Genomic DNA, 11810 nt, shown 5'->3' with positions numbered 1-11810 from the left:
TTTTAGTTCTGGTTCTTTCAAGTTGTTCAAATTTAAGTATTTTATTTTAGTAAAATCAAATAAGGATATCAGCTTTTGTTGTTAAATTTTGGATTTTCCCCTTGTCAATCCCAGCTAACTACGAGAGCTTAATTGTGAAAAGGTATTATTGGTTTTATACTTTGATTATAACACAACTACTGGAGTGATTAAAATTTACTGATATCACGCACACACACTCACTTATGTAAACATACACATGCACACCCAATCTCCATGAGCACATTTGAATACTAGATCATCAGGCATATCTTGTGATTTTGGGATTAATGAAGATTGGTAGGTTTCCTACCACTGAAAAAACAAATAGCCATAAATACGAGTATCCGTGTTAAGTGTAACACTTGAACCCGTATAGGTTAGGGAATCTTACCAGTTGAGTTATGGTTTGTTTATCCGAATTTATGAAATCAAGATAAGTACCTTAAAATTTCGCTATCACTTATTTCTACATGAAACCGGTATATATAAAGAAAAAGGCAATCGAAAACATGTTTATTTTATATATGTATTTCCTACTAATACAAACTCTATGACCTATGATAGTTGTGTTGAATAATAATAAAACATGTTTTTTCACTAATTTATATCATCTTTAGGCATTTCTCAACGTTAAATATTCTGTTCAACTTGATGACACCAGTATTCAGGATAATTTAACTATTTTACCTTAGTTTGTTTGCAAACATAGTTTTTTTTAAAAAAATAACTTTCATTAGTCCGTTCGAATATGACAAATGTGTTGAATAGTAATAAAACATGTTTTCTTTCACTAATTTATACAATCTTTAGTCATTTCTCAACTTTAGATATTCCGTTTAGTATGAGAAGACCACTAATCAGGATAATTTTACTATTCTACCTTAATACTAATCAGGATAATTTTACTATTCTACCTAAATTTGTTTACAAACATAAAATTTAAAAAACTTTCGATAATCCTTTCAAAAATATAATTTCTTGAGGAAAAATACACACATACTTCCTCCGTTTCACAATGTATTCCTGGCGTGCCATCAGGCACGCTCATTTCCTAGTATAGCTTAGATATAAGATTCAGTCATGTTCTTATTTTTCAAGAGTATGCAAAAGCTTTCCAGACTAGTACATTAAGAAAGGGATAAAAAAAAGTCCGAATACATGGCTATATTGGTCACATCTTGCTGCATCAACAGATCCTATGCATGATCCACCTGGCTGGTTTGACCGCTGTTCCTGAGTCTGTGTGACCAGAGGTGCGCCAGGAGTCTGACTGGCCTACTTGTTTGACCGTTTCCATCTAGGAGAGGGGATAAGATACGAGCGGAGTCGGTGATGGCATGATGTGTCGATATAACCAGGAACCAACGAGAAGATAAGGGAATAAGATGCGTTCGCCACTTCGTTAACTAGCGCGTGTGCGCTAAATAGGATTGCTGGGGTTTGAGTTTATCAGTGCTAGATCACTGTTCTCTTAAGGAAAAGGCATTTTAAAATCAATTTTGGCAGGCTGTTCTCTTAAGAGACCGCCCTGAAAATAGAAGCAAGACTATTTCAAAGTCATAATTTTTTATGTGAAGTTGAGTGATGACAAATTTTGTAAAAAAAAATGTTCATTGATTTTTTTTTTAAATTGGAGATGGTAGGTGCCGGTTTAGGAACACACCAGCACCTTTGATTTTGAGGTTCTAGGGAAAAAAAGTGGCTCGATGCATCGAGCAGCTCCACTTCATCCCGATGAGCAGCTTAGATAAAGAACACATTAACACATCAAGAACATCAACATCAACACAACAAGAACATCCATAAACATGAAGAAAAAGATGGTCGTCAGCGTCCTTCACCAGCCCCGCCACCGACGAGCCTCCACCCCTCCCATTGTCACCGTGTAGGCCGCCGCCTCCCCTCCCATCAGATCTGGCGGAGGGGAGGGTGTCGCTGCCGCCAACGAGACCCCATCGCCTTGTAGACTACCCACCGCCGCAAGGAGACCCCGCCGAGGCCACCCCTCCCACCGCTGAGGCCACTGATGCCCGATCCGCCATGGGAGACCCTGCTGACGCCGCGCTTCCCACTGCCGCATCCACCATGGGAGAAGCTGTCGCTACCCGAAGCCAAATGCGGGGAGGAGGAGGGGGCGAGAGAGAGGGGTGAGAGAGAAAAGCGAGTGAGAAAGAGTGGATAAGGATAAGAGAGCGATAGAGAGGAGCTGATATTTCGATAAGATTGCGTACTCGATCGGCTCGCCTAGTTCGATCAGCTCGGTTGAGAATGGGTAAAACGGGCAACTATAATATATTATAGGTATCTGTTTTTAATTAACTGACACTATAACATATTAAAGGTATCAGTTTTTCTCTAAAATCGACACATATAATTGCTTAAAGATGTATGTTTGTTCCCGCTGACGTCGCCCATGCGCCCCCGGGGCGGCACGGTGCTCACCGGCTCACGTAATTTTCTCGATCCGTACCTTCTCGTCTGTTCGTTTGGCATCATGACATAATTGTGCCATGATTCTCGTGGGTGTTTGGTTTGTCTGTGGGTGTGCAGTACTGAGCGCAGGTGCAGGAGTTTCCGGGAGCTCGGGGCAGCACCTGATTTTGCTGTGGCGCGCGTCGCCGAGCGCCAACATGCGATGGGATGCATGGTCGGAGGCGGCGCACGTACAGGTTCCATCTCAGCGGTACGATGCACAGGTCCACACTTGCTATTTCCCTCCGGCATTGTGAAGAACCCAGCTCATGCTCTGCCTTTGCTATGTATATTTGTCAATGGCATCTGCGCTCGATCTCGTCGGCGCACGTTGGGCTTTGATGACGATGGTCAGATGGGGGGGTGAGAAGGTGAGGTTCTATGCCTCGGGGGCATGGCGATGGGGGTGCAGCCGCGGTGCTGCTTGCGCCCGCGATGTACGCGCTGGCGCTCGGTGGAGCAGTTCAGTGGCAACGGCCTGGGCAAGGCGGCAGGGACCCGCATCGTGTGGCTCGGCCATTGCCGCGATGCTGTTGTCGGTCACTGTCTCATCATCCACGCTATCAGTGTCACGCGCGAGCACTCTGGTCGCGGTTCGTTGACCTATAGTTGGCCATATAGGTCGCCTGACACAACACGGTCCAAGCACGATCATGCCCGGGCTAAGATTTATCGACCTATAAGCCGGGCCGTGTCATACCGGCCCACATGCTCTACCTGTGGCCCAGGCACGGCCCAGGCCGGCCCGAAGGCACGAGCATATCATCGTGTTTTCTTTGAAATAAGTCTATTATCCTTCCCTTCTCTTTGGGTTGTGACATATATATAGCTCAAATAAGTCTATTTTACGTCCCTACTTTTTGGGCCTTGCCATATAATATGTCTATTTGTCCTCCCTGTTCTTTATGTCCTGTCTTACATATGGTTAAAAATAAGTCTATTTCACCTTCCTGAAGTTCATACCGGGCCTGCCCATCGTGCCGAGGAATAGGCCCAAGCACGGTCCAATAGCCAGGCCGTGCCGGCACGGGCTCGACAGCAATCGGGCCGTGCCGTTCTTGGGCCAGGCCATCGGGGGTCTCGGGCCTTATGGCCAACTATATGTTCACCTGGTGCACGAGCCGGGAAGTGGATGGTGCGAGGCATGGATGGAGCATATCCAACCATCGAACGTTGGCGTGGCTGAGAAAAGATCCGGCTAGTGTCGAGGTCAGCTGCCTATTTTCCTAAGCAACACCGTTGCCATGTTCGTTGAAATGAGCAAGCAGAGCATGCATCTACGCCGGTACGGCCCTACGGTTTGCGCACAGTTGAAGCATGAACAGAGGCATGTTTTTTTTTTTTGACGGTGAACAGAGGGCATGTCGTCCCAGGGATTAGGTAATAAACCATGTTTTTTTTTCAATCAATTACTAAGCAATAAGTAAAACATAAGGGTAATAGAGATATCTTTAGACAAATCTACCAGGCAACTGATAGTCAACTCACGGAATGAGTATATATAGGGGATAAAAATAAAAACTCAAAGGTAAGGGATAAATCGAAATTTAGAGAGCACAAAAGAGATTAAACGAAAATTCATGCGCACGTAAAGGATTTTCTCTTTCTTTTCTGACATACCATGGTTCCACATGCGGCACAAATAAGGAGTGGGTAGCGAAAACTTTATCGTAGTCCTACTCATTAACTCAGTCCCAATATAAGTGTAACCTAGTACAAATGTAACATATCATAAGACTACGAATTTGGCCAGCTGCATGTTTGGAGTCATAGTCCTATATTATATCACATACTCCCTCCGTCCCACAATATAAGGGATTTTCAGTTTTTGCGTGCAACGTTTGACCACTCGTCTTATTCAAATTTTTGTTGCAAATATAAAAAACGAAAAGTTGTGCTTAAAGTATTATGGATAATAAAGTAAGTCACAAATAAAATAATTAATAATTTCAAAAAATTTTGAATAAGACGAGTGGTCAAACGTTACACGCAAAAACTCAAAATCCCTTATATTATGGGACGGAGGGAGTAGATTGTACTTATATTGAGATGGTGGGGGTATTTAGAAATATATAGATGATGTAAACCATTTTAAACTTAATTAGGTGTTGTGTTGTCAAATCAGTAGTATGTACTCCCTCCATTTCAAAATGTTTGACACCGTTGACTTTTTAGCACATATTTGACCGTTCGTCTTATTAAAAAAAAATTTATGAAATATGTAAAACTATATGTGTACATGAAAGTATATTTAACAATGAATCAAATGATATGAAAAGAATAAATAATTACTTAAATTTTTTGAATAAGACGAATGGTCAAACATGTACTAAAAAGTCAATGGTGTCAAACATTTTGAAACGGAGGGAGTAATATGAAAAGCTTTTGTACTGTATTTTGGGTCGACGGTGGAGCTAGTCATTGTCATGACGCTGTCGATCGCGGGTCATCTGATCAGCTGATCTGATTGCCATTAGACACTCTTTGGCTTTCTTCTCGCTGGGTACAGTCGTAACAAATGGTCCACAATACAGCATAGGGCTAATAGTTGCCGTATATAAATACCTAACAGTATCCGATTTAATGTAGCTATAGTGCTTGATCGTGCTGCTGACCGAAATTTTACTGTGGCGCTGACCGTACCGAATGCAATTAGATGTTTCTTCAAAAAACGACACATTATCAGATCGGACAATATTCGTCGTTTGCTTCTTCGCTCTGTTGGTGTGTGATGTGTAGTCCGTGTAGCAACATCTAGCGGCATAGATTGGACCCCGAAGACGTGTGAAGAGATGTGTTTAATTATATGGTTTTTCTAATTTAAACATATATATTTTGTAAGTACGCTAGCTTATGTTAATGGGGTCCTTTCTATCAGCTCTTACGCTAGCCGGAATGATATATACGTTCCTTGATGAGATATGGTATATTATTAGGACCATAGATATGCAATTAACATCACACGTCACGTTAAAACCCATATTTATATATTCTACACGTTGTTGGCATCCGAACCAAATACAACTCAGTTTCTTTATTGATTCTCAATTTTAGGCTTATCAACAAGCTACTATAATAGATCGAAACTAGTTAATAACAAAAAATCAACAACAATAGCAGTGCAACGCATGCACGGGGTGACGACTGTGGGAGAGAAGGAAAGCGAGAATGGAGAGAGGTGGGTGACTCATCAGGTGAGAGGGGCGGGAGGGGAGGGTACGTAATGGAGAGGATAAGGTTGTTTGTATAAATCTGGGTTTAATATGAGTTATTGAAAAGTGACTAAAATTTATAGATATTTTTAGTTGAATGCATGAAAAACATTTGAGCATCGATAAGACAGTGCAAGTGTTAATTACTATCACAAAGAACTTGTATACTTGTAGATGCACTCAAGTGCATCGACAGTTCAATGCACTCTTCAACAGTTATGAGAAGGTAGTATCTACTCTCTCTGTGTACCAAAATGTAAGCATCTCAAGTGGTTCCCACTGAAATAAACAAGGTAGGTGATCGAATGGTATAGAAGCTTGTGACTGATTGATAAGAGAGTATATTTTTTTAGATAATGTTATAAGAGAGTATATAGGTAGAGAAATTAATTAAATAGGAGATCGTTACGATTAGGTTGAGAAATAGCTACGCTTTAGGTTAAATTCAAACTATATAAATTAAATAACTAATAGATATATTTTAAAATGGAGGAAATATTTTAAGGATAAACATGTAGTAATTTGTAAGGTTCCTTATTGTAACATGCCTACCCACGTAGCATAGTAGGTATTAAGGATTATACATAATTAATCCGTATAACAAAAATGTAGTTAATTACTTTTGAAATGTACCATATTCTCCTAATTATGGTCTAGCCACGATGAGCTTGATGCGGTGGAAGGAAACCTTAATTTCTAGTTCTAGCTCATCATGAAAATCCTAGTTTTTATAGGTGGCTCTGAGCCGCATGTGAAAAGGCAACATTTTCATAGGCGTAACTGCTTTGAAATTGATTTTACACGTAAAAAAATGGTTTTTGTAGTATTGGAGGTAACTAGCTTGAAAGTCTTTGAAACAAACCTGTTATTTTCTGATTAAGATGCAAATTTATCTCAATTTTCGTTAGCATGATTTTAAATTTGCGTTCTTTTAACAACTTTCTATATAAAAGTTGTCAGTAGCGCTATTCCGAGCGCGAGCACCGCACATCGCACCCAGAGTCCGCAAAAATTAGTATTCGGTTACCCATATTCAATCTGTGTAGATTAGTTCTATTTGAATTCGGGGTAAATCAATTACAGATCCGTAAAATCGGTGGTTGGTTCAAAATAATCGTTGTAATTGGTTTATCTCTGTTTCCAATCGAGGTAGCTATGATATGGCGTGCAACAAACTGAGACCAAATCTTATAGTAATCGAATTTCTGTCGATGTAAATGAAAATTGATGGTGCATGTGCCTGTAGTAATTGGATTAACGACAACCATGCTTGGTGAAATCTCGTAGTAATCGAGTTAATGTCGACATAAATGAAATATGATGATGCATGTGCTTGTAGTAGTTGGATTATGAACAACATTGATTGATCAAATCTTGTAGTATTCGTATTACTGTCAATGTAAATGAAAATTGATGGTGCATTAACTCGTAGTAATTGCATTATTGTCAGTCTTGGTTGATGATTTCTTATAGTGAGTGCATCAAGCAAGAAAAAAAAGGAAAAATAAATAAGGAGAGAGTTACTGGGCCTAATTAGTTTACCCCAAATAATACGTGAATAAATTTTTTACTTATACATTGAATCACTCCATCCTAAATCACGGGACAAAAAATAAAGATTTTACATGCACATCATAGTAAAAGCACAAGAATAAAAATTTTACACATAAACACAACAATACACGCCATCGCCAGTTCCTCGTGACGGCTGAATGGAGTTTCTGTCCTGCTAGAGAGAGCAAGAAGACAAAGCGGCGGAGATGCAGGCTGGAGCCAAGGCAGCACCAAGTCTGGCCGCTGCGACCTCGGTAGGTGCCGGATCCGGCGACAGAGCTAAAGATGGAGGTCGCCGTTGCTGTTGTCACCACCTCACTGTCATAAACTAGGCAACGACAGAGGTGATGAAACAAATCACAGTTTTTTGCCGATGTTACCAAATCGATTGACCATCACAACCAGGATCTCCACCATTCAAGGGAGAATAGAGAAGCACGCCAAGATAAGTGCTCAACCCAATCGAAGTCAGACTGCATAGAATCAAGAAGGATAAAGAATTTAATTAATCATAGATTATATACAATTCTTGCGAGAAATCAAGAATCTAATTAGGAATTGCTGAGAGAACTCACCGTCCCCACGACGTCCACCTCGTTCGCCATGGGCCAGACGTCTCTTCAGCATCGATCTGAAGCAGATGCTGTAGCAGCGAGGCTTGAAGCAGTGCCTTCGCCTCAAGCGCCGCCGGCCACCGCCATCAACTGCCACCGTGTCGTCGTCCTCCTCCATGGTGCGTCGCCTATTGTGGGTTGGGATGCTGGATCGATTCAGATCCGGAAAAAAAGAAAAAAAAATGAAGTGGGGGCGAGAGTGGTTGGTTGGGTACGAGAAAAATAGAATATATACCAGAAGTAGAGAAGTTTCTTTTACCGGAGTAAATCATTTACTCCGATAATGGTGGGAACACGATGCGGGACGTAGGGGTGGGATCGAAAGGGAAATTGTTTTTATTATCGAAGTAAATCGTTTACTCCTACAATGGTAGGAGTGGGATGAGAGGATGTGGGGTGGGATCGTAACCAGAGAAGTTGTTTTTATCAAAGTAAATTGTTTACTCCGATAACGATGAGAGCGAGATGATGAAATGTGGGGTGAGGTGGGCCTGGCCGATACACGTTTGGCGCTTGGAATATGGGAGCGCGCAACGCTCCCAATTGTAGTTCTATAGAAGTTGTTTTAGAATATCAAATAAATCTATTTTTATGTTTATAATAATTAAAACTCAATTACTCTTACACGGATGGCTTTCTCGTTTTACGTGCGCTGACTTCAGCTCCATGTGCTAGTGAAATGTATTCCATCGGCGTTTTTCTTGCGGCATGGGGAAACTTGTACTGTGCGCGTTGTACAAAAGTTTTCTGTACGAGTGATATCATTAATATGATTTATACTCCATTAGATAATACAGCGCATATTATCACTTAAAAAGACAATACAACAATAGACTTTCATGAGTATATAATTGACAGTCCCAACAACTAATTGTACGGAGGATGTATTTAACGATTCAGCATATTGGTTCAACTAGTCTTGATCTATCACTGATAGCACTTTCACTAAGTCAAGGCTCGACCATTGATATTACTAATTAATACCAGTGTCAGTTGTAGTAGCACATAAAGCTTGATAACCGAGGTGATTTGTTCGATCGATCACTTCAATTGATATTAATCATAATAACAAGCAAGCTGACAAAATATTTTTTTTTTATCGCTGGACATGCAGGTACACAAAAAGTACCACTGAATAACATTGAAAGAAATTATTCACCATCACTTCTTACAATACACTATTCACCGAGCAAACCAGACTGGCTATATCGGATCACTTCTTAAGGGTGTCGATGAACCTTTCCCCCTGACCAACAACTTCTGTTGTGTGGCCCTTGAAATACTCCGACTTGCCAATCGCATGATATCGCGGCTCACCGAGCTCCGGTAGTGGCTTCATCACTCCATCGATACACGCGTCTTGAAACACCGCAACCGTAACCCGGTCCCTCTCAGCGTCGACGACCACCCTGTGGAACACGCTCCTGTAGAGGCCATTGGTGAGAACCTCGAGGCTCTCGCCGATGTTGATGATGAAGGCACCTGGCAGCGGCCGCACCGGATGCCACCGGCCGCCGTTGCTAACCTGCAGGCCCGGCGTGTCATCGACTTGCAGCAGCAGAGTCAGCCCGAAGCCGTCGGAGTGCGGCGCGATGCCGATCACCTTCTCCGGGTGGCGGCAGGGAGGGTAGTGGTGCAGGGCAGTGCTCTGCCGCTTCCCGCGGAAGGCGGCGAGCAGCGGTTCTTCCTCAACACCAAGGTCGCTGGCCATAAACCTTAGCAGTCGCATTGTCAGATTCGACATCTCCATTGTGTACTTGTCGATTGAATCCCCGAATGATCCATGGTAGATGAGGGACAGAAGAATTTACGAAACTAAATTAATCTGGAAAGATTTAATAAACAAGAATGGAAGAGGGACCTAAATGTGGGTGGGTTACTAGGCCAAAAATCGAGGTTTCTCTGCTGGAATGGCTGCGTTTGAACGATCAAGTTCTCCGCCCAGTCCAATTTGCCAGCTGATGATCTGAAGTGATGGCCGAATCCTTCTATGCCGCCAGGACGGACAGCCACCGTGTTCTTGTCCTCCAGGGGTAGCTCGAAGAATTGTACCGTGTTTTCTTTCATTTTCTGTATCACTGCTTGGTCGACTCCATGGTTTATGAGCTGTAGAAAAGTCGCATGATACTTTTGTCAAGAAGTATGTTTACATCGGATTTAAAATTCAGGAAAAGTGTGTTTCATAGCTTTGAATTTTATGTAAGTATAAATATGTCAAAAACATGAAAACCAAATTAACATTATTCATCCCTCACCTACTAAAAGTCTAAAATCATACCCACCTTTTAATCGTGGCACAAAATTTAGCGTGCTTTTCTGTCAGTGTTGACATGGTGAAATGGCTCAACGCTGGAATAATTCGTGACTTTTCAAAAAATTTTAAACAAGTTAAGGCGATGAACTTTTCAAAAATATTTTAAACTCGTTGAACGAAGTTGTATATTAGGAATTGCACCACCATATTAATCGTACTTTTACTAGTGTGTACTCATCTTTATTTAAAATAAATAAATTCCAACAAGAAATTTCAGAAAGTCCTAAATCAAATTAAGAGGGCAAAAAAAACCTTTGTATACTCTTTTGGTGCACCCCCTGGGGACGCTCCGGTGCTTTCTACTTGTAGTATTATACTACGAGTAGAATTAATCCTGACCGTTTATTTTAAAGGGTAGATTAGTAATCTTCTAGTACAGATTAGGAGTAATTTTGGCTAGGGGCTGATTTCTCTGTCTCAGTCGCTTAATTGCATTAGGCCCGACGCAGGAACTGCATCTCGCATGTTACTTATCGCGACTCCTCCCGGCAGGTGGCGGCGCGGCAAAAATTGCCGGCAGCGCTTTGTACTCTCTGTTTGGACTAGACAGCAATACTATGCAATGTGCGACTGGTTGCTTTCCAGCAGGTACTGAAACCCATTTCACGCAGGCATTCATTAGACAACTGCTAGTCTGCTACCTTGAAAACTGAAAAATTATGAATTCACGTAATAGCAGATAAATCTGCCGAAAAGCTTTTTGCAAGTAACGTGATGGTGCATGCACATAAATAAGTGTTAGATCGATCCATTCAGGAAGATCTAAACAGCCAAATTTAACGTATAAGCAGTAGCACTCACGATTTCTCTTCCATATCCATACTGTAATTGCTCTGAAGCCATAGACCTGCTAGTAGTCATTCCATAAGCTGCTGGTCGGGCGCGACGACCCCAGCCCGTCCCCTGTCCATGACCACAGCGCGACAGCGCTGTCACCCCGCTTCCGAATTCCGATAGCTACTGAGCGCGCCGTCGGGGAGGAGGGAGCCAGCTGCAGCAGTCCGTGGGCAGATGGATTGATAGGGGAATGGATGCGTGGTGACCGCCGTTATGTGCGAAGTTACAATATTATCCCTCCACTCTATTTTGCGATGGACTATTATGCCCTTTCACTTTTCTACTACCCTTAATTGACGTGGAAGTATAATTAGATCTGGTCCATTAGATTGAAAAATATCAACGGCTTAGATTAATTCTACTACCAGTAGAAAGCGCCGGAGTCTCGCTCTAACTCAAAACGAAGAAACTGTAAGGCTGGGAATTTTCCAAAATAGTCAAAGTTGATGCTTCCTTCATAATTGGCTTTGAAAAATTATGAAAATTTCTATCTCGTAAGTGTGTGTTTGCTAATTAATTAACCTGGAAGAATCCCCAGCTCCGGCACGCAGAGCCAAGCCAAGCGATCTCCTCCTCCCTGTGCTCAGGATCGAGCAGCCTCGCCATGTCGACCACCGGCAGCTCGCTGCTCTCGTCGTCGCCGCCCACGACGACGACTTCGCCGGCCGCCGGGACCTCGTCGGCGCGGACGAACCTGTCCGGGATGTGCAGGTGGTGATCCGCGAATGCCATGGCTGCGTCCTGCGTGATGATGTCCCTGTTCATCGCCTTGACGCCTTCCATCGA

The 11810-nt window shown here is 42.3% G+C and overlaps 1 protein-coding gene across 1 annotated transcript; it reads right to left on the bottom strand.

Annotated features, from left to right (window-relative positions):
* Positions 1 to 9086: 9086 nt before the first annotated feature.
* LOC127785396 (2-oxoglutarate-dependent dioxygenase 11-like) lies at positions 9087 to 11810 on the bottom strand. Its single transcript, XM_052312833.1, has 3 exons — positions 11547 to 11810; positions 9736 to 9979; positions 9087 to 9646 (listed from the first exon to the last, which is right to left on the bottom strand). Exons 1-3 carry the CDS (start codon positions 11805 to 11807, stop codon positions 9087 to 9089), a joined length of 1065 nt encoding a protein of 354 aa, XP_052168793.1. The 5' UTR covers positions 11808 to 11810.

Source organism: Oryza glaberrima, chromosome 9, assembly GCF_000147395.1.
Source record: "Oryza glaberrima chromosome 9, OglaRS2, whole genome shotgun sequence".
Taxonomy (NCBI): Eukaryota; Viridiplantae; Streptophyta; class Magnoliopsida; order Poales; family Poaceae; genus Oryza; species Oryza glaberrima.
The sequence above is the reverse complement of the archived record's forward strand: the minus strand, read 5'-3'. Positions and strand labels throughout refer to the sequence as shown.

Coding starts and splice junctions, on each gene's coding strand:
- LOC127785396 (XM_052312833.1), bottom strand. CDS start 11,807: ATGGAAGGCGTCAAGGCGATGAACAGGGACATCATCACGCAGGACGCA. Junction 9,980..11,546: donor GGAGCTGGGGATTCTTCCAG/GTTAATTAATTA, acceptor ACTTTTCTACAG/CTCATAAACCATGGAGTCGA. Junction 9,647..9,735: donor TAGTAACCCACCCACATTTA/GGTCCCTCTTCC, acceptor ATGGATCATTCG/GGGATTCAATCGACAAGTAC.